At 39.4% G+C, this 24,479-nt stretch overlaps 1 protein-coding gene across 1 annotated transcript in view; it reads left to right on the top strand.

The window, feature by feature from the left end:
* The window catches only part of LOC119488074 (neurturin), a 48,393-nt gene extending 25,892 nt beyond the window's left edge, over positions 1–22,501 (top strand). Inside the window, exons 3-4 of the mRNA XM_037769287.1 lie at positions 7,934–8,108; positions 18,232–22,501. Coding sequence (XP_037625215.1) covers positions 7,934–8,108; positions 18,232–18,641 — 585 coding nt within the window. The 3' untranslated portion in view covers positions 18,642–22,501. The remainder of the gene's footprint in view (positions 1–7,933; positions 8,109–18,231) is intronic.
* Positions 22,502–24,479: the final 1,978 nt, after the last annotated feature.

Genomic DNA, 24,479 nt, shown 5'->3' with positions numbered 1-24,479 from the left:
ACATTAAAGAATAGCAATGTCTTTAAAAAAATAAATTTTTTGTTGTGTCTTAGTACTTATGAGGTCAGTCCACAGCTCCCATTTAAGTTTGTGGTCGAGCACAATGTCATGATACCTTAATCTGTGACAAAGTGTATTGGCTCCTCATTGATAAAAGTAGCAGTTTTATAAAATCAATGGACATTTCCTTTGTTTTAGAGGTGCTAAGGTTTTACTTCTCACACCAATTTAGGAAGGAGTCAAGAACTGGCCCATGCTCCTCCTTACTGTCCAGCCAAGTCTCAATGACCACCAAGACACAGGAGCTCCGATACTCATGCAGGTAGCGGGGGTTGGCTGACAGCTCATCTGTCATCGCTCTCAGAGACTGTGTGTTGATGAGCAGAGGCCTGGACTACGAGGCAGGATTTGGTTGTTAGCGAGGTAACTTCAGGGTTAACCCTTCAGGGTTTTCCGTCCTACGAAGGTGGATCACTTCTTACCGAGGTAGATCGCCATGGTAACTGCTGCTGAACAGCTAACCTGCTCCACAGCAGGTTATGTTCCAGATAAGAGATCAACTCGTATAAAAGCACCACCTGCTGACCAATCAGAGCTCGGTGCAAGGATCGTATGATAATATTACACACATATGAAGAAGTTACAGTCTTAATCAGACTAAAAACAACATAGTTTAAACTGACAAATGCAGGAAGGACAGCTGGATTTATGCTGTGGGTGTTTACCACTTTGAATTATGTTTTTATATATATTTTTTTACTTGGTCTTGAGTCCGTTTCTCACCGCCGGAGAGAAGGACGCAGCTGAAAGAAGGTTGAAATAGTCATACACATATTTTCCAAAATGAGCATAATGAAATGTAGTCTATTAATCCATTACGCTACTAAAAGCTATTTATAGCTCGACGACTATATCTGACTTTTGAGTGTTGAGTGTTAATAAGTCTGTTAATTTACACATTCACACATCGGGAGTTTTTTCTTTCACCAGCTGTCCTTCCTTCATTTGGCAGCTTCAACTGTGTTATTTTTAGTCTGATTAAATGTCTAACTTCTTCGTATTTGTCTAATATAGTTTACTCTTCCTGTGTAAAATGTGCCGCTCTGCCTGCCTGTCTGCTGACAGTAGACAGGTCCATGTCTGTGATTGGTCAGATGCTGCAGACACTGGCCCGTTCATGTGAACGCGCTCGTAGCCAGACTGAGAAACCCTGGGTTGACTTACCGAGTTGATAACCAGCTTCGTAGGACCGCCAAGCGGGATCTCGTTTGTTAGGGTTAGTGAAGCCAGATAACGAGAAGATAGCCTGGGTATGTTGAACTCTCTTCGTAGTACAGGCCTCTGGGTGGTAGGCAGAGGGAGTTTGTTTTTTCAGCCTCTTCGGTCGGGGAAGAATGGCGCCCTTACATTCCCATTTCCGCTACATCTGTGTAGTCTCTCTTTGAATTTGATCTGATGCAGTTCGCTATCGAGTCTATAACGGTTTGAGTCTATAATGGTTTGAGTAATCAGGAGCTGTGTAATGTGCATAACAACAGTACGGATTCGTATGAATGCTGGCGCTACGGCGCCAGCAACATAGGCATGGTTGTGTCCTTGGGTAAAGTATTTAGATCACCGCAAACAGTCCAATCACGCACCATAAAGCGAAACCCGCGAAGATGATAAAAAAACAACGACATCCACACAACCAACACCATAAACTTACAAATGCCAAGCGGGAAATGCAGCCGGGTAGCCACGGAGCAGCAATAGGCTACATATGATGCTAAAATTTCTAAATGTTCTACCCATGTTAGTACTCATGTTGTTCCCATCACTACTTTGCCCCCCAGCAGCCACCCTATGATTGCGTTGTCAGGAAGGAAGTTTCAGACACTGTAAGACAATCTGACAAGCTGTTCGCTTGATGCATACTGAGGTTTTCAGCTTCGTGCTCATGAATGAAAGAATGTATGAGAATCAGAAAGAAGAGTAGGCCAGTAGGATTTGTCTGGCAGACTGTTGGGATATACGTTTCACCATCAGCCAGTTTCCACTACATTGCCCATCTGATCTGGGCCTTATGTTCCTGCCAGACACTGCAGAGAAACTCATTTCATAAGTGATGTTAAAATATTAACCTTACCTGCACAATGGGAAGGTGTCACGTGTCAATTAAGTAATTAAAGAGGTGCAGGTGTTGGCTGCAGGTATCCCACAAGACCGAGGAGGACGGGGCCTCTATAGGCTAAAAGCCAGACACAGAGAACGCAGACACAATCTCCATGTCAAAGAGCTCATGGTACAGGATGGATCAGCTTTCAGTTTCCACAATGATTGTAACACCGTATATCACTAAATGAAAAGCAAATACTAAATAAAGTCCTGGCAGCATGGTTCCAGGGATGGCAGCGTTGGTCATCAGTCTGTCACCACTGTGGTCCACACTGATATCTTGACTATTGAATGAATTGCCATGGAGTTAGGTTTAGAGGTTGGATGAATCCAAATGCTTTCGGTGATTGCGCAGGAGTTTAAGAGTTTTCATCTAGCTGGTAGCCAGCAGGTTGAAGCTTTCAGCTATCTAGTGAAATATCTCCCTATTTACCAAATGGACTGGCACAAAGAGGATTTGACTTCTAGTAGCACTATGCAGTAAAGGTTTTAAGAGTGAGCCAACTTGTTTGTAGTAGTTGTTTGTTAGTATCTAATGCACGCTAAAAAGTACAGTCCTGTTGGTGGTTTCAGGCCATTTCACTGGTCGGTGAATAGTTAATGTGCCAAGAAATGTAGTAATAGGCCAATAAAAGCAAGGATGAAGACTTCTAGCAAGCACATATGGACATAAATACATACAATATAGGTTACACATTTTTCCAAAACTGCTGTGAAAAGGTTTTATTAGGAAGGAAATGCATTCTTTTGGCAGAAGTGGCATCATACGAACAGATTCAGCTCAAAGGACAGGACTGAGAAATATGTGGCAAAGTGGGGAGACTACTTGGAATACATTGCTCATGTGGACCTTGAAGTAAAGCACACACCATCACACAATACTTGTATACACAGCACACACACACACACACACACACACACACAATCTTTATGTGTCTGATAATTGATTGGATGCTTGTAATTAGATTAGACCATGGTGCAGATGAATGTAGGAATATATATTTGATTTGTCTCTTTTATTTATTTATTTTTTGCATTTTATTTGTATTCTAGGATATTGTAGATATTATTGTTAAATATATTCATTTATGTCATTTATTTATTAATTATTATTTTTATATTAATATTGTTTTGCATAGAGGAGTTTGATTTGTCGCCCAAAATGTGACAAGTAAAAAATCAATAAAATACTAATCACAAAAAAAGGAAGGAAGTGCATTGAACACTTTAGTTAGGCCTCAGTGATGCTGCCACTGCTCAGGTATTACTGTTTTATTTCATTAAAACTGAGCCTCATGGCTCTACCAGCTGCTAACAGGCCACAACACACCTGCCTGCAGGGATGCAGACCTTACCTGAAACTGAAAGCTTGGCCAGCTTTCCGTCCTCGATCCACCCGTCCTCTGTGGTGTCACACACTCCACCCCGTGGTCAGGCCTCCTCGGTCAGGTCCACTCTGGTCCTCTTCTCATGTGAACAGTTGTGCACAGAGCTTAATGTAAGTTTCAGCTCATTTAGGTGAACAAATAAATGGCAGACATAAACTATACCAAAAATCTTCAGAGATGAGGGTTATCATTCATTGTCCATCGAGGTCTCAACAAGAAGTCGCTCTTTTCATTCATCTCTATTGGCATCTGTCCTCTGGCAGGCTGCTTTTATTATGCAAGACCTGCACTCTTGTGACTGACAACCAATCAAATAAGACATGACAATCTGTGACTGTGGTGAGAAACGGTGAATGTAAACTGCACCCTGCTAACGTTTTAAAAATCCGGCTATCACACTATTTGGTCTTTCAGAGGTTGCAGCAGTCTTGGTTTTAAAGGTAGAAGAAGATGAAGATACTGGTATCATATTAAACTAGAAAACTTAAGGAATCTATTGGTACCAACCATGTCATTCTAGCTTGTTGTGAAGGGGGCTAAATAATTCAAATAAAAAACATGCAGTTTTTTTGAATGCAGTATAAATGGTATATCTGAATATTTCTGCAAACTGGGGTCCCTAAACAGTCTTGGATTCCATAGATTGGCCCAATGAACCCAACTGTATTCATGTGTGATGATGTTAGTCCCTATAGAAGACATTTCATTGAAGTGAGACCATTTTTTTTTTTAATTTGACCTCACTGTATAAAATGACCTGTGGTGATCTCTAGGATAATCACAGCCTCATGAAACGTTCGGGCCACAAACTAGAGACCTAGAGCATTCAGAGGATGGATGGATCAAACTAGAGACCTAGAGCATTCAGAGGATGGATGGATCAAACTAGAGACCTAGAGCATTCAGAGGATGGATGGATCAGACTAAAGACCTAGAGCATTCAGAGGATGGATGGATCAAACTAGAGACCTAGAGCATTCAGAGGATGGATGGATGAAACTAGAGACCTAGAGCATTCAGAGGATGGATGGATCAGACTAGAGACCTAGAGCATTCAGAGGATGGATGGATCAAACTAGAGACCTAGAGCATTCAGAGGATGGATGGATCAAACTAGAGACCTAGAGCATTCAGAGGATGGATGGATCAGACTAAAGACCTAGAGCATTCAGAGGATGGATGGATCAAACTAGAGACCTAGAGCATTCAGAGGATGGATGGATGAAACTAGAGACCTAGAGCATTCAGAGGATGGATGGATCAGACTAGAGACCTAGAGCATTCAGAGGATGGATGGATCAGACTAGAGACGTAGAGCATTCAGAGGATGGATGGATCAAACTAGAGACCTAGAGCATTCAGAGGATGGATGGATCAGACTAGAGACCTAGAGCATTCAGAGGATGGATGGATCAGACTAGAGACGTAGAACATTCAGAGGATGGATGGATCAAACTAGAGACCTAGAGCATTCAGAGGATGGATGGATCAAACTAGAGACCTAGCGCATTCAGAGGATGGATGGATCAGACTAGAGACCTAGAGCATTCAGAGGATGGATGGATCAGACTAGAGACGTAGAGCATTCAGAGGATGGATGGATCAAACTAGAGACCTAGAGCATTCAGAGGATGGATGGATCAAACTAGAGACCTAGAGCATTCAGAGGATGGATGGATCAGACTAGAGACCTAGAGCATTCAGAGGATGGATGGATCAGACTAGAGACCTAGAGCATTCAGAGGATGGATGGATCAAACTAGAGACCTAGAGCATTCAGAGGATGGATGGATCAGACTAGAGACCTAGAGCATTCAGAGGATGGATGGATCAGACTAGAGACCTAGAGCATTCAGAGGATGGATGGATCAAACTAGAGACCTAGAGCATTCAGAGGATGGATGGATCAGACTAGAGACCTAGAGCATTCAGAGGATGGATGGATCAGACTAGAGACCTAGAGCATTCAGAGGATGGATGGCTTTCCTAGCTAGATTGTCAAAAAAATAAGTGTCAAAAGTTTTTTTTTAAATCTAAATCCCATGTAACCCCACCATATGATACAATGAAGAACATGAGACCACATACAGTATATCAAGCAGCACTGAGCTCATACAGAAAAAATACAAGAAATAACTTAATAAAATAACATGACACCGTGGGTTGGTTTTCCTCCTGTCCTCCACAAATTTTTGAGACACCAGCCGCCCCTGGTGTATACATACTGTTATACTGTAAACATTAAATGCATCAATGATTTTAACACAATAATATCATTTAGATTTTTCTGAAATAGGCCATCCGGCATAATGAGTACTATTAGTTTTGGTACTTGGTACCAAGTATATTTGGGTGGTAATACTTTTGTACGTTTGAATGAAACACTTTTACGTGTTACAGAGGATTTCTACACTGTGGTATTGCTACCTTTTCTTCACTGTTATATATATATATATATATATATATATACCATGTATGCGGCGATGGATTCGTGCTTTTGGGTGCTCCAGTGAGGTCAAGTCAAGTCAAGTCAAGTCAAACTTTATTTGTATAGCGTGTTTAAAAGAAAACGCAGTTGACCAAAGTGCTGAACGTGTACATAATAAAAATTAATGCAAAGCAAACAGCAATATGAACAGAGCAAAAACAATGACCATAATGTGCACATGACATCAGTAGAAGTGTAGTAGCACAACAGAAAATTAACTTAATCAAACGCCAGCGAGAAGAGGTGAGTCTTCAGCAGCGACTTAAACGATTCTACGGTCTGAGCAGTTTTAATATGAAGAGGTGAACTGTTACAGAACCGGTGATATCTGATCACAGTTTTTTTTTCCAGTCAGAAGGCGAGCAGCTGGATTCTGTACTAACTGCAGCCGGTGAGGAGACGACTGTTGTAAACCCACACACAAAGAATTACAGTAATCTAACTGAGAGGTAATAAAGGCATTATGGGTAACTCTCTCCAGATCCCTGGAGACAGATTGGCCTTTACCTCAGCCAAAAGCCTGAGCTGGAAAATGCTGGTTTTTAAAACGGAGCTAATTTGTTTTTCAAAATTGAAGCTGCTTTCAAAGTAACGCTGAGATTTTTAACACTAGTCTGTTTCTGAGAGGCCAAAGAGCCAAGAATGCCCCCCGAGTCGTCTAATAGGTCAGAGTCGTCTAGTAGGTCAGAGTGTCCAAACATAAGGATCTCAGTCTTATTGTGGGAATGCTGATTCAGCATTCTGCTACTGTTACTACTGCTACTGCTACTACTACTACTGCTACTACTGCTACTGCTACTACTACTACTACTACTACTACTGCTACTGCTACTACTACTGCTACTACTACTGCTGCTACTACTGCTACTGCTACTACTACTACTACTACTACTACTACTACTGCTGCTACTACTGCTGCTGCTACTACTAATACTACTACTACTACTAGTGCTGCTGCTACTACTGCTGCTGCTACTACTACTACTGCTACTACTACTACTACTATTACTACTACTGCTGCTGCTACTACTGCTGCTGCTACTACTAATACTACTACTACTGCTGCTGCTACTGCTGCTGCTGCTGCTGCTACTACTAATACTACTACTACTACTACTACTACTGTTGCTACTACTGCTGCTCCTTCTGCTACTACTAATACTACTAGTAATACTAATACTACTACTACTACGATTACTACTACTACTGCTACTACTGCTGCTGCTGTTGCTACTACTACTACTACTGCTCCTTCTGCTACTACTTCTACTACTACTATTAATACTACTACTACTACGATTACTACTACTACTGCTGCTGCTGCTACTACTACTACTACTAATACTACTACTACTACTACTACTACTACTACTACGATTACTACTACTGCTGCTGCTGCTGCTACTAATACTACTACTGCTGCTGTTGCTGCTACTAATACTACTACTGCTGCTGCTGCTTCTAATACTACTACTACTACTACTACTACTACTACTGTTACTGTTACTGTTACTGTTATTACTACTACTGCTGTTACTGCTAGTATTCCTACTGCCTCTATTCAATTCAATTAAATGTATTGGATGTCATCCGCAAAACAATGAAAAGGAATATTATATTTCCTAAAAATGGACCCCAAGGGCAGCATATACAAAGAAAAAAGGATAGGGTCCAAAATGGAGCCCTGAGAAACCCCACAGGTCAGTGGTGCTGCAGCAGAGGAACACCTGCCCAGTTGAACTGAGCTCCTATCCAACAGAAGAATGTGTAACCCTGACTGCATGTGTCTTTGTGATCGTAAACTCTCTCCTGCTGGATGATTTTATGATGAAGTCATCAACCCCTTATCAACCAACCAGCCTGCTGACCAAAGTAACACCGTGTTCCTTGATATTATCAGGTGATGCTGTGGGTGGTGGCATCGCTGCTGACACTAGTGGAAGATGTGTTTTCTGAGGAGGACAATAAAGAGGCTCAGTCAGACCTCGAGCGTGTCCTCAGCCAGCCCTCCGTGTCTCCTGCTGAGAATCTGGAACAGGACAGCAGGGTCCACACACCCTGGCATAAAGCCCTAGGTAAGTATTTAATTTCCTCATTGCATGGATACAATCTATTTGTTGTTGTTCTTTTACTTCTTTTTATGATTACACTTAAATGCTGGTAGTTCAAACTGGACTATACATATACTGTAAAGACAGCTCATGGATGGAAAACATCCCATCAGTGTTGAAGAGGGCAAACCTTATACACGTCAGTCGTTTTATTAGAGATGGAAAGAGCCAAACTCTAGCTAGGCTTTTATTATGAAATGAACCATCCTTCCCCTGTGGTCACTCACCCACTCTGCAAATTGTCCACAAAACAGGCTGGTTTCCTTTTCCGCTTCCATCAGTGAGTCATTATGATTTTCAGTTGGTTCACATATCTGTATCTTGAGGTTAGATGCCTCGTTGGAGTCAGTACAATGAATATAGAAATATATCAAATTAAACTATAATCCAATAATGTTAAATATCCTAATATTTAGGCTAATATTGAGGTTATTATTAGCATAGATATCCTAAATATCACCTCTCATTTGGAGACAAAAAGCTGGTGTGCACAATGTAAATCATTAATGTAAGTCTTTAGGGAATTAATATGAGTCACTGCATGTCCTCACACAACATCTTTATCTGCCAATCATTCAGCTTTACTTTGGTACAGTACAATAAATTTAACATTTCATTAAATTAATCTGACAGTCAAGGACTGAAAAATTCCATAATAACCTTTCAGCATATTGTAATTCAAGTGTTCTGATAGAAAACTAGACTTCTGCTCCTCCTCATGGCTCTGTTTTCAGCCTTTAGAACATCAAGCCCGTGACGGGAGACTTTGACCAATCACAGGTCATTTCAGAGAGAGAGCGTTCCTATTGGCTGTTCATTCAACGGCGGCAGCTGTCAATCACACGCGAACTCCGACCAAACGGTCAAACTAGGCAGCGCTGATCAAATATGAATCAATATTCTGTTACTGTAATGCCTATTTCTCTCCTCAGATGTTCTCAGAATCATCTTGTAGTGCACGGTTTAGCTGTAATATGAGAAAGTGTGTTCTGGCTGGTGGGCGGTGCTTGGTATTTCCTCAACTGATCTCAACATGGCTGCTGGGTCACAAACTTACGGTACGGTTGTGTGAAGGTTAGGAAATCTTTGTGGTTAAAATAAACCAAGGATGAATGTTGGTAGGGCACAGGAATGTAAAGGTGGTCCACCATGTCAAAGTTACAGGCTTTGTTGACCATCACCCCAAATTCCACCCGGGAAGTTTTGCTCTATAACAATGTCACAGTAGTTCTGCCTTTACTGCTGACAGACAGGAGCCATCATTGTTACAGCAGCTAGACCTGAGCATTTGTTGTTTGGGAATTGAACAAAAGACTGATACTGTCTACCTTAATGACCTAACAAATACTGTATGTGTCTTTTTTGTGAAATGATTATAGAATTTGAGATATATAAACTATCCCTTACAGCAATACTTAGAAAAATGTAGTATTATTTAGTCTGTTGGGAAACTTTATAAGATATGCCCAGTGGGAGCACATAAAATCTTGTCTTCTATTTCTGCGTAGGGGCCATGTTACCCGGGCTGCCTGCAGGCATACACTGCTTGGCCTTTAGAACCTTGGGAAGGGAACTCTTCATTTCCATCCTTCACTGTAACATTACTCATTTTTTGAGCAGCTAAGATGCTGAGAACAAAGCTTCATAAATCTGAGATGGAGGCCATAAAATGGCAGCGTGTCACTTCTCCATGACTAGCCTCTGGAAATTTGCTTGGTAGTTTTCAACACAGAGCGTGGCCTTGGTCAACTGAGCAGGGGCCCCTTGGTACGACAGGGTAGAAATAATCAATCCAATGTGCAGGTTTCTGTCATGCATCGTAGTCCTGACTGTGGACTGTATGTCTGTTTATTTTACCAGTCAGTTTGGTAAGTAGCCAAACCAGAACTCAGTCTCTTTTATGATAAATAATACCTAACTAATAATATCTATAATGAATAAAAAACTGAAATAAAAGAAGGTTTGAAGTAAGCCATCCCCTGACACATCCGAGACCCGTTGACTAAGTTATTATTGAACCAGTTTAAAGGTGTAAACTTCATCATCAGTCTGATCTGGCTGTTTTAATCATTAATTATCTTTGTCTTTACTATTATTTATTATAAAAAGAAAATAATTACTTTTACATTACTTTCCCCGAAATGGGTTTGAATGGCAAAAATAAGTACAAAGTAATAATGGACCAGAATTAAAGGCAGGGTTGGTAAAATTCTAGAAACATTTTTTTGTTATATTAGTTGACATTTTCATTACATCCCAACACCAATCAATAAATCAAATGCTCTGACGAAAAAAAAAAAATCTGGTATCTGTGGCTGTCGCAGGACTGTAATAAGCCCATCTAATCATTTCATTCGGCCCGAATGTAATGATTAGATTGGCTACCTGCCTGTCTCCCTACCTACCTGTCTCCCTACCTGCCTCTCTCCCTACCTACCTGCGTGCACTCTGCCAGTGCACTCGTTGCTCATCACTGCGAGCTTGACAGCTTTGAGTCTTACAATAGCCATGTATTTTCCATTCATAATGATCATTTTGGGGGCGTGGCTTTGGAGGGAGGCCTGAAGGGACGGACTGTCAGTGTTGCCGACTTGGCGACTTCCTCTATAGTTTTTAGGGACTTTTGGAGCTAGTGCTGCTAGCTATCTTCATCAGAAAAGAGTTGGGGTCAGTGTATCTTTTGGTCATTCAATTTCCCTTTCACAAAAGGATATTAAAATACAAAAAATTTGTGGTTATTTGATTTTCATTTTAAAATACAAAAATTAAAATGAAATACAAGGCGTTTTTCTTTATCAGGGTCAAAAAGGGATGATCTAAACTAAAAAACGGGTTGATTTTCATTTTCTATTTCTAAAAACAAAAAATAAAATCACTAGAAGACAGAAACAGAAAAACGCCCATTTCTTCATATTCTGCGACCAGAAGTTGTGTAAGAGCGCGTATGAGGCAAACATCCATGGTATGAGGACGGTGATGTGTACGACAGAAAAAAAAAGCGAAGCCGAAAAGAGATGCTATAAAAATATTCATAGATTTTTCCCGATAAAAATTAACCAATATAATGCAAAAAGATATTTTTCCAAACTAAGTGTTGTAGTATCATCAGGAAGAGGCCATTTATGTGTGAAGTGATTTTGACGGTACTACACTGCATATGACTGAAGTTATTGAATATTTTTATAGCATCTCTTTTCGGCGTTGCACTTTGTAGACGGTCCCTTACCACTCGTCTCACAGCCGGCTGCAGATAGAGACCAATGTTATGTGTCCAGCTCGGAGGACGGCTCATTGTGATTAAAATGAGGATGTAGCTCGTCGTCTACCTTACTACGGTTAGAAAGAGCCGTCGTCGGTGTTTTAACAACGTTTCGGTTATGAGTTATTGATCCAGGAAGTTTGAATCTGTCAATATCTTTCACACTTTATCAAAGTTAGTTTTTCTGCAGTTATGTCTTCTTCCCTGAGACACACTCTTTTATTGTTTCTAAAAACTACATATTGATCCATGTCCATCACCTTCAATTACACAGCAGCACCGTCCTCATACCATGGATGTATGCCTCATATGCACTCTTACACAACTTCCGGTCGCAGAATATGATTGGTTGGATCATTTTTAAAAATCTAGTGTACTCATGCTAGTTTCTCAAGATCGCCCACCCTGTCTTTAATAATAATGCCTACTACAAGGATGTAAAAAAAAAGGATATTCACTCCTGGATGAGACAATCAAAATATAGTTTCTAAAATTCTGTAAAAAAAAAAAAAAAAAAAGTACAGGAAGATCTGTAAGTCATGTTGTTTTTCACCATGTTTACCGTTATTGAGGAGCGTTGCTTTCGGACGGAAAAATAGAATACCTAATGCTTCCGGCCACGGCCGGCACTGGCGCAGAGGCATTATGTTCTCGGGTTGTCCGTCCGCCCGGTCCATTATCTGGAACTAGATATCTCAGGAACGCGGATTTCTTCAAATTTGGCAAAAAAAACGTCCACCTGGAGTCAAGGATGTACTGATTCGATTTCAGTGGTCAAAGGTCAAGGTCACTGTGACCTGACGTCTGTTCCATCCTCGTGAACGTGATATCTCAGGAACGCCTGGAGGGGATTTCTTCAAATTTGGCACAAACGTCCACTTGGACTCGAGGATGAACCGATTAAATTTTGGTGGTCACTGTGACCTCAACACATTTTTGACCATAACTCAAGAATTCCTATGCTAATTATGACAATTTCACACAAATGTCTAACAGGATATGATGATGCAGTGATGACATTTTGGACAAACATGGATGTAAACTGCAACTTGACTGGTTGAGTAATACAACTGTGAGTCACTAATTCTAGTTTTCCTCCCGTATCTGATGGGACATGCCTTCTCCACCAAGCCTATGAGCAGAAAGAAAAGAGGCACAGGAAGGGTTACTGTACAATTATTGTAGTGTTTGGAGCAGATACTTCATGTCAGTCACTGGTGATACTGACTTTATTCTTGTGGTGCTGTTGGGCAAATCTAAGTTGTGTTCCTCCTTCTGAAGCTATATATATGAAAGCGATGGAATGGAAAATATTACACTGACACACTGGAGCTAAGACACTAAGATTGTCCCGTGACTGCACTCTCACTAAAAACAATAATAATGTTTAGTACATGATTGCCTGAACATTGCCCAATTCAATTGTAACATGGAATAGTTGTATAATTACATGAAATAATGCAAACCCATGTGGCATGTTTTGACATGGCTGAATATGTACCTGAGCAGCTTTTGACTGAAAAGTCATGTGCTCTTCGCCTGGGGAATATTTTTATGCATTTTTCTGTTCTTTTTTTCCCCCTCGTGATTACAAGTTTTCTTTTGGTAAACATCAAGGCATGAACTGACAAGACTGACAAGCACTTACGCTGCTGTAAATGAGCATTCTACGATGGTAATAGCCTTTCCCTTAGGACAATACTGCATGGAGGTATTTAGAGAAAGTGCAAGGCAAAGCCATCCCCAGTTCAGGAAGTAGAAATGAGTGAAACACCTGGGCCAGGTCTGCCCAGCGGAGTGGGTGAGTTTGATTGAAATGTTCCTGGCAACTGAGAAAACAACTCCAGCTCCTGTTGGAGTTCAGCCAGCAGCTCCACTCCCCTACTGGTAATGACCCTGCATAGTGACAGTACAGTTTGCACCAGCTGACAACCGGAGGAATTTCACTCCCAGTTTCAACGCCCATGTCTGCTTTTAATTTAATCACACATGCTCTCCTCTGCTAGCTCATAAAACTCTGTTCTAATCCAGCGCATAAACTACTACTAAGTGTGAGAAGTGTTTCACCTTTCAGTCTCTAAAGGCCAGAGCAGACATCTGGGGCCAAAGTGTCTTATCTTACCTGCAGGAGTCTCCCTGAATGGTGCTAAAAATTCCTAACAAACATTTTAGTCTTTGGAGCTAATCAAGCTGCATAAAGCAACTTTTACAGAGATACTGAGAACTCCTTAGCTGAGAGGAAGGATGGCGTTTTACCCTGTTACTAGGGGTGACATCATGACCAGTCTGTGCCAGGGAATGGAAAATACAATATTCATCAGTACACAGGAGTGTGAAAAGGAACTAGATTAAATTAGATTAGATTAGAAAATTGTATTTAATTAAATTACTTTAAATTTAAAATTAGATTAAATTGAACATTATATCAAATTAAAATTGAACTTAATTTAAGTTATATCAAAATTTTAAATTAAACAGAAAATTCTATTGGAATTTCTTTTTAGCAAATTAAGTGAATTCATCACTTTTAAAAATTCAACTTAAAAATAAAAAATAAATGAAATCAAATCACAAATAATAAATCAAATTAAAAGTAACATATTTGATTAAATCAATATTTAAAAAATTAATTAGGTAGATAGAAACAAATGTGGATCTGAAGAGAGTATTTTTGGTTCGAGGAATAGTTCTCACAGACATCTGAGATGTTCCAAGTTCATGAGTCGCAGTAGTAGAGAGTGCAATCTGTCATCTCTGGTGTGATCGGATTGGTTCATTTCGTTGGAGAGCCTATTTGACTCTTATAAACTCACCCACTATAATAATATGCCTTCAAAATCTATTTGAAGGCATCTATTAGCAGAAATAGAATATAATATTCATAAGTATGTTTTCATTAGTGTATAATCACCTGAAAATAATAATAAATTTCCGTTAGCTTAGAATGAGCCCTTCATATCTACATAGGGAGCGGGTTCTCTTCACCGAGTCCGCCATGTTGCTCCGCCATGTTTCTACAGTAGCCCAGAATAGACAAACCAAACTCTGGCTCTAGAGAGAGCCTTTCCCGTTTTTATGTTACCTGAAGACCACCGTAGTTCTCCGACGCGCTTGTGAAACTGCGGTTTTGTGAGCCGGGGCACTCAGTTGGTTGCAATCTGCAACCACACCACTAGATGCCGCCATATCCTAGATACTGTCCCTTTAAAATTTAGGAGTCACAAAGTTAGGACTGACAAACCATAGAAAATTGAATAGAAGTAGAACAGACATTGAAACGTTTTCTGTGGACGTAACCAGTATAGCATTAAAGCATGGTGGAATTAGCAAGCTAATTAGCCAGCTGTCTGCTAGTTAGCTAGCTAGCTTGCTATTCCCACCATGCTTTAATGCCACACTGGTTAGAGAAAATAAGCCAAACAAAGCTGTCACTCATCTGGTGATAGCAATGTGCTTTGACAAGAGTGTGTGCATGAAGCATTAAGTTATTAAATTGTACTCGTTAACTCTGGCTCTCAATCTATGCTTTGTAGGTTAGGCTACTAGTCGTTTTAGTGGTTACTGCAAAACCTCAATGAGTCTGCAACTTGACATAAGTCAGTTTAGTTTATAGAGAAGTTAGCCCGCTGCAACAGTCGCAATGACAAAAGTACACATAAAAATGGCTGCTCTGACCATCCTGCTACGTTGATTTGAATGGGAATGTCCATTTTAATGCTATTCTATTTCTATAGACACAAACCTCATTTTGAGTTTCTCCTTACTTAGCCAGTTAGAAACTATTTTGTTTTAAATACTGTCACTGATCCTTAAAGCTCCAGTCAGTGTCTGTGATGGTTGTTTCTCTCATGCAGAAATAAAAACTCAGCTTCCTCCTCTTCGTCTTCCTCTGATACAGCCTTCAATCATGTAGTTGGACCAGCGGACTGTCAGATGAGGGAGATTAACTACCCAGAGTACAGTTGACATGCCAAATATGTTTACATACAGCAGGCACTTGTGAGTAGAGTAGAGGTCGAATCAGAGCTCTTTAACATATGGCTAAGTGAATAAAAGTGATACAAGATGTCTTTGTGAACTTTTGATACCCTGGACTTGAGTGAGTTCCCCTCTTCCCATGAAAAAATGAATTTGGTACTAGATATTTCCTGTGATTTTATATTGATATCATAGTACTGTGATGTTCAGTTAGATGAAAGACTGTATAGCTGTAGCAAAGCGATATAAACAATAAATGCCTCTACCTTCTAGCCATGTACATTACTAATTACTTGTAATCCTTCTAACATTTTCACCAAACTCCATCTACAAAATATCACATTATCAAAAAGAGTGACTTTGACTTGTGTTTAATGTAGTCAGAATGCGTCACTGACCAACTCCGGAGGTTTTTTGCACCTTTCCACATGGTTCACTCTCACTGCTTTCAGAGCTCTGATAAACCCACTGTACACTACAGCAGACAGACACAGTTAAAGACTCGCTGGTGAAGAGACAGATGTGTTTCTCAGGAGTTGGTGGAAACCAAAGCAAAGCTAAAAGCACAGTGAATATTGGACTTTCATCCATAATGTGGACAGGATCCGACTTCACATGAATGCTTTGTTTTGTAAAAAGGCAACTGTTTGCCAACACGTTTGGCATATCAACTTCATACGGTGTCAATATATATGTTTACAGCTCGTTCTGCGGCCCCAAAGGGGCCAAAACATATTTCTGCTTTATAAACGTGGGTCAGCGCCATGTAGTCTTGGTAAAAAACTGTATCCTTAAATATCCCATGAAATGAGTATATGAACTTTCCGGAAAAGTGTTACTTCCTGAAAAGCATGCAAATGTTTTGGACAAAACTGCCTTACTGCCTGCTCTATTAAATCAAGCTGCCTATCACTTCATGATTGATAACCATTTGGTTGGTGAACACTTAAAGCTATAGGGTTGGTAATCTTCTGTTATATTTGTTGAAATTCTCATTACATCTCAACAGCAATCAATAAATCAAATGCTCTGACCAAAAAAAAAAGAAAGAATCTGGTGTCTGTGGCTGTCGCAGGACTGTAATAAGCCCGTCCAACCATTTCATTCGACCTGAATGAAGGGAGTCGCCAGAGTCTTCCACCAGCTGCTAGCTTGACAGCTGAATACTAACAATAGCCATGTTCGTTGTTGATATGATAATTTGGGGGGAGTGGCTTTAAGAAGGGACGGACTGTCATTGCTGCTGACTTGGCAACTTTCTCTCCAGATTTGGGGACTTTTGGAACTAGTGCTGCTAGCTACTTTCACTGGAAAAGAGTTGGCAACACTGGGCTGTTTTTTTTTTGGTTGGATCATTTTTAATATCTAGCGTACTCTTATCAGTTTCTTAAGATTACCGACCCTAGATTTAAGATTGATCTCTTGCTATTTAACAGCCTGTTTCAACGGGAATTGCATCATAATAGAGTAATGATACTGCTCTTAAATTCACATAAAAACTTACTTACTAACTTTTGGCGGCCAAAATCTGCACTGTCTGCTACAATGTATTTTTACTACCACAGAACTTTCCCACATTTGCAAGTTGGGAACCAAATATCTGACAACCCAGGTGTCTCGTCTGTGGTTCATTCTATAATTAAGGGTAGGCCTACGTTCCATGAACAAATAAGTAAAAAGGTAATGTGCTTCCTCAAAAGATCAGTGTTTAAAATTCAAATATGCCTTTAGTGTAATATATCCACTATTGTAAAGCTTAAACATTAACTACTTTTTTGATATTTTAAGGAAATGGATATTTTCCCATTGATCCCAATAGGGTCACGTCACTGTGTCACTCATGAGTTGACCCTACTCTGGGTAGCTTGGTTGACAAATGCCCATAATTTCAATGGTAGGCCTAGCATGGCTAACAACATGTCAATTTCTTTATCAGGTTTATTTATTTATTTAAAAAGGATCCCCATTAGCTGATGCCAATGGCACCAGATAGTCTTCAGGGGTTCCGAAATCCAGTACATCATATTTATCATATACATACTTTATACAACATCATATTTTTGTTAAGCTATGTTCAACGCATATTCACTTTTAACTGCCTTTCATTCAAATTTTCCCAACATTCATAAATTTTACATTCATTTACGTAATCTATAATTATTTAGCCTCGAGGTCCATTATCAGGGAAAAAGAACAAAACATTATACATGACCAGCACTGGACCATCGATGCACTCTTAAATGGTATTTGAATAAGGATTTGCTACAAAAATGTAGGGTAAAATTTTAAATTTCAACATATATTTAAATTAAAATCATTTAAGAATTGTAAACCATAACAATGTACCCAACATAGTTGACAGTTAATTAATGAGAATAAAATGAGAGTCAGCAGAATGTATTCAAAATGGCCAACATTGCGAGAAATGATATCCTGTGATGCTGGTCACATGGTTTTTAGGACAAACCATTTTTTAGTTGCAGGGGGATATTCTGTTAATAACATAATTGACAGAACTTTGGTGGACATTAATAAACTGAGATATTTATATAATTTAAATGTCAAACTCAATTTAGTATTTAGACTTTTTAAAGAACTAACAGAGATAAGGCTAACTTTAATGGTTTAAAATCATTATTCAGAGGCTAAAAATGGACATTGCAAATACTGTCAATTTAGGAACATCATGACAATTTCATGCTAAAGGAAATGCGATCTTATAACATGCTTTCTTAATCTGTAAAATATGATATTTTTGAAGAACATAGTTAGAAAAAATATCATTATCATCAATGGACATGGAATGTCCCCCCTTTAGAGAATGACTCCTGTGTTTTCCTTCTCTTGTAGAGGAGTGGTCACTGATGCAGGAAGAGGAAATCCAGCAGGGCAGATGGCGGCGCTCCCCTCGTGACCCAAACTCGCCCAGAACGACAAGGAGGAACCGCAAGAAGACCAAGAGCACTCACGACTGCCACTTGGAGAGGAAGGAGATGCGGGTGCGGGATCTCGGTCTCGGCTACGACTCGGATGAAATAATCCTCTTTAAGTACTGTGTTGGGACATGCCACAGCTCCCGCAGGAACTATGACCTGGCCCTAAAGGCTGTGATGGACAACGGGAGCATCTCCGGCAAGAAGATCAGCAGTCACCCCTGCTGTCGGCCAACCCGTTATGAGACCGTGTCCTTCATGGACACCCAGACTACCTGGCAGACAATTAAGTGGCTCTCGGCAGCCAACTGCAGCTGTGTGGGCTGATTGCAAAGAAGAGTGTCTATCTGCATTACACAAACACAAGCTCCTGCGTGAAAGAGCAGGATGCCGCAAGGCCTGGTCCATGTGGTCTGAGGCGTGGACCTGGACTAGGATCCTCAGCGCAGTGGCCATGGCCTTCCCTCCGCTAATAGCTTGGCTGTTGTTAATGGAGGTTCAGATACCTTCAGAACCATATGGCACCAGCAGGCTACCTGGATGGTTGCCACCAGCCTGGGGGAGTGGAAGGTTTGTTTAAATGCCACCAGCAATAAGCACAGAGGAGGAAACTATCAGTACTGTTCCAGTCCATAATGGACTATATTTTGTGTCCTTCAGTCAGCCTATTGAAGGCTTTCGGCAGCCATGTTAGAGGTCTTCAGCTCTTTGGCAAAAGATGCTCTGAGTAGCCGATCACATTTCTAAGTGTGCTGCTTGGCTATCTCACCAGAGTTCAGTAGGCCGATGGTTACTTACTTGATAACTTCTGTGTTCTTTTTGACTGGGAGCTGTTGATTTCACCAGTAATCTGTTTTCTGTCAGGCAGAAATTATAGTACCTTATCAGCTATCTAGCTTATATGTTAGCCGGTCCTCAAGTAGCAAGAGGCTAACTGCATGCAGACATTTGTGGCTGAAACATGCTCCAGCAGGTATGAAAGGTAACATGTTTCTTAATTTATGTTCACAAATGATTAATTTATGCCAATTAATTAACAGATAGGAAACATTGTTATTCATTATCCTGCAAAAGCTATCCGCTTATCTCAATCCAAAATCAAAATATAACTGGTAAAATGAAAGCCAGGCACCAATTCAGATTGTTTATGACCATTTACTGTTCATTAGGGTAAACATGGAGTGCACCATCCAATAGCATCAATTCAGCAACTTTAGCATTCAATGCAACAAAATATGAACTTGATCAAACAAATTACTTTGTTATTATTAATTCAACTTTATTAATTATCAAAGCAATGGTAATACTTTATGCCCACAGATTTCAAAACATTACCCTTCATATATGCAGAATTCAGTATCAACAATATTGAATTACTTTTCAATTGAAATCATGCTTTTCATGCAGCATATTTTGGCAAAACTAAGTCCCTTTTATTTGAACTGCTGCTTGTGGCTGGAGGAAAAACTTTTTCTTGTCTTTTTTGTGTTACATTGACGCAATGCAACAACCCAATGACAGCCCAGCCTGAAATAAAATGGCAACTTTAAAAGGTTTCCATTATATTAAATTAAATTAAATTAATATTAAAATACATTTTAACTTGAAAAGGGTTGGTTGTTTAACTTATGGTTTGAAATGCGATTCATCAACTTCAAAAGTCTGCACATAAGCATGGTAAGACATTTTAATATTGGCATTTTGTTCCGTTGGCCTGACTAGTTAGTGGGCTAATAAAGCCAAAAACTCAGGTCAAAGTAACTGTATCTAAAAAAAACAAGTCAACCTTATCAGACCATTCACTTTTAGTTTGAACATTACATCCACACTACAGCATTGTTGAAATATTTCTCTTTTTCTTACGTGGTTGTTTTATATATAGATATATATACGTAGATGCTGCATTAGCCTTTCCTTTCGTACGTCAACGTCGCCGCCATATTGGGGAGGTCAGGACTGGCCTGTAAACATATACTGTACGAGTGAACGGGGGAGCTGCTATTTTTCTGAATAAAAAGCACTATGACGTTTACATTTCTCAACCGATTTCAATGAGTCATTTTTATATTCAAGATTTTATAATCTATGTGGAGTACTGTAGGTTAGATTCCCTCCCCCAAAAAAACGTTTGGTGAGAAACGGTTCAGTAATGTTACGTTATTGCTTCTGGTTCATGGCTCACCGGTCTGTTTGTTGATAAAAAGTCTTACTCTCATAACACATCTTCCTTTAAGAATTTTTCAAATCATCAACATTACAGTTTCAGTTACATCTTTACAAAACATTTGTTTCCGTAGGTCATCAGATAAGAGCTAGCTAGCATTTGTAATTCTTAGCTAATCCTCGACCGAAGCTAATGTTAGCTTATAGATCTTTGTGTCTAACATATTATTGTGTTTAAGAAATAATATAACTTATGATATGCGTTGAATTATTTTCCACCACTTAAGTAATTCAGTTCATGTAACATTAAGCTAAGCTAACACTGATACACACTATTTTGAGCGTCTAGCAGTGATTACAGCCTGGTATCGAGGTTTTAAGTAACTGGAGACAAAACTTTATTTTTCTACTCCTCATAGATTATAAACACTTGAATATAAAAATGACTCAGTTGACAAATGTGAACGTTGTAGAGCTTTTTATCCAGAAAAGCGGCAGCTCCCCTGTTTACTTGTATGTGTTTACAGGCCAGTCCTGACCTCCCCAATATGGCGGCGACGCTGACGTTTCGTTGCAACGGGCTGAAGCGGCCTATGCGGTATCTACTGTACGTATACATCTTTGGTTTTATAGCCAATTATACTCAAAAGCCAGTTATCCAGTAAACCTCCATGATGGAGCCAAATGTGATTTCTGGATATTTGTAAATCAATTGCAAAGCCGACGAAGTTAAGACAGCATGACATAAACAGCTTCAAATCAACCAAAAACTCAGTTTAACCACTTTAAAAACCAAATATTATGATGTGAAGACTAATAAGAACTTACAAATTTCTAGAAGTTTTTCTGTTTTGTTTTGTAAATACAATGGTCTTCATAAGACCAAAATTTGCTTTCACCATGTGATACAACTCTACCTTTCCTTCCAGGGCAGCTCAATAACAATATCTGGTCAAGGAAAACTCATTATGAAAGCTACTGTAGTCTTTCAGTCTCCTAAACAGTCTCTCGCACACACACACACATTTTAAATTTAGTAATACATACGTAAGTATTTTACTTTGTTTATTTTAGTGGGTGACATTCATAATGCTTTACATGACCCCAGTGGCTTTCTAAATTCAGCAAAGCAGCTCAGATCATTACATAGTGTCCTCTAGCCAGCCTACCGGTATGCTAATTGTAAATGCCACAGTAGCTCTGGAGTACTTGTTTAAGCACAGCCTGTTTACATCTCTGTCAACAGTCTATTGTAGGGTGCCATCACAAATATAGTCATGAGCCAACCATCACTCAGAGTGACAGCTTTTCACCACGTGGCCTATTTTCAGATCAGGTGTGACATGATACCACTCACAACCAGACCTGTAGTTTACACAAAATAAGTGGAGAATCAGTATTTGTAGTGCTTGTGTATCACCGTTATGGAGCAAATTACATGCAATATGGTTTCATCTAATCGAACGACTACAGATTAGTTGCAGAAACAGGTTTGCAAAGAAGCCATTTAGACTGTGACATTTATCACCACTAACATAACTTCACACAAGTGCAATGTAACATAAATTGATAATGGCTGTAAATAAGATAATATGTTATACATTCTGTATTGTTTTAAATTGGATTAAAAAGCCTGCTATACCAGTTATTGCTATAAATTTGATTTAGTTAAACCCCAGAAAATATTTTAATGTACAATGTCACCATTTAAAAAAAAAAAATGTTAAATACAATATGTACGCATGGTAACCACGGTATGGCTAAGGTTAGGGAGAGATCATTGTTTTGCAACCCTGTCTCCTACAAAATTACGTTCCCATACGACTAAACTGCATTCTCAATTACATTTTGAGGGAAACAATTTTCTCCCGGATTACTGTTGAAGTTTTAAACCGTTTTAAACAGGTGGTTAACCCTGTGAATCAAAAAACAAAACAAAACAAAAAATGCAAGAACACTACGTGGTTAGGTTTAGTAAAAGAACATCATGATTTAGCTTAAAATTACTACAAAATTGAAGCAAAACAAAACAACAAAACAACAAAACTACAAAAAAAAAAAAAAATCATGGTTTGGCTTCAAATGACTATGTTTGTTACATTATTAAGCTACGGACGGTAACGTTGACTTTTGGTTTCACACTGGACACGAACAGCGGTCTTCTGGGTGAAAGTCTTGTGTTTGTTTGACCCATCCACCCCTCCTCCCTATGCGGACTATCATTACAAACGTGTGATTTGTGATACGTCAAAAACAAACGTATTCTACGACGAAATACGTTTCCGGAATGTAATTTTTAGGAGACAGGGCTGTGTTATGATAAGTAAACTACAATAAAGGTATGATTAATGGTTAATAAAATTGTAATAATAACATTTTTAGTGCAACAAATTAACATATAGTACTGTGTCTTGTAATAGCAAGCCAAAATATAATATAATACATAAGTCCATTTTGAGTGCAAAAAACAGGATTTCATCCCTCACTGGCTTCCCACCCACCAACATTGTCAGTTGTGATGCTTACCAGGTTTCTGCAGTGGTGGGCCACATCGATATTACACAGTTTTAGGTGTTTGTGCTCGAGTTTGTCCTTGCTGCACACACAGTTAAAATGCTTATCAAAACATGCATCCATAAAACAAATGAATTTATCTTATTTTGGCTTGTTATTAGAATACTGTGGAATCATGTCTCCACAGATAACACTAGGATAACAAAGCACCCCCACATCTTTTTATTCCTACAATTGGTTCTGCCTCACACGATTCAGCTCCCTGAATGACTTCCAACTTTTTTGTTGTTTTTTTTGTTATTGAGGATCATCTGCAGAATGCTTTCAGCCGAGCTTGCACACAATCTCACATTTGCTTTCAATTACACCAACTCTTGCTTTTATGACAGCAAATAGAGGTTGTACTCTTTAGAGGCAAAACAGAAAACTCTCAAGAGCATTTGCAGTCAAAATTATCACAAACAAACAGTTTGGATCAGCTTACTATATTTGCCTGTGAAGGGTGACCAATCTCTCGCATTAAACAAACACACTGTTTTCTTTGATCAAACCATGAGGTAGAGGACATTCATATCTGAATTTTCAACCCGGTCTCATGGGAAGGCGTATAAATACCACGACATAGGTATGCATTTTAGCCTTTTTCGCGTTGTCAAATTTAAACCAACTGTCGTTGTTGCAACGGACAGCTTGACATTATATGTATTTATGGCAAGCTTGCTAGCTAGCAAGATGAAACATATACACTAGACAGACATCTTTGGACTTACTGGAGGGTGAATAGTTTCAGATTTTACAGAGCTAGACTAACTGTTTGTGCTAACATTAGTTGAACACAGATGATGGGTGCTTCTCATTTGTCTCAAATGTCTCCTCGTTTTCCTCACATGCATCTTATTCTCGCAGAGACGAGGAAGTGATGCAAGGAAAAGATGCGGGTGTCGAGGAACAGCAACGATTTAGGTATTGATTTGTGTACATTTTTTACGTAATGGTCAATTCAGATGTAATTCACGTAATTGTGAACCAGGAAGTATCGGGAACGCTGCATAGGTAGGAGGTCGGGGTGGATGGGTGGGTCAAAAACCACAGGACTTTCTCCCAGGAGACCGGTGTTTGTGTCCCGAGTGAAACCACGAGTCAAAGTTGATTTATTCGTAACGTAATTTCCGTACTTAAGTTACAGCACTTCCGGTGTTATTATAACCCAAACCACAAACTTTTCCTAAACCTAACTAAGTCGTTTTTTTTTTTTTAAAGGCTGGTGCGGGTATTTACGCGTGCCTCACGTGTTGCCGGACATTCGTAGGAAAACGTACTAAAATTACGTTGTTGAAAGTCGTGCTGAGCGTTATGAAAAAAAAGGTAAATTTGTGTCTATGTACACAAATCAAATAGATAAAATATTGTCTATTTCATGAATTGCCGTGAGACTGTTGCAAAGAAATGTGTTTTTAGTGAAATGAAGCGTCCTTTCTTCTGAACCGC

Source organism: Sebastes umbrosus, chromosome 5 (assembly GCF_015220745.1).
Source record: "Sebastes umbrosus isolate fSebUmb1 chromosome 5, fSebUmb1.pri, whole genome shotgun sequence".
Taxonomy (NCBI): domain Eukaryota; kingdom Metazoa; phylum Chordata; class Actinopteri; order Perciformes; family Sebastidae; genus Sebastes; species Sebastes umbrosus.
This window is presented reverse-complemented; position numbering and strand designations above follow the sequence as displayed.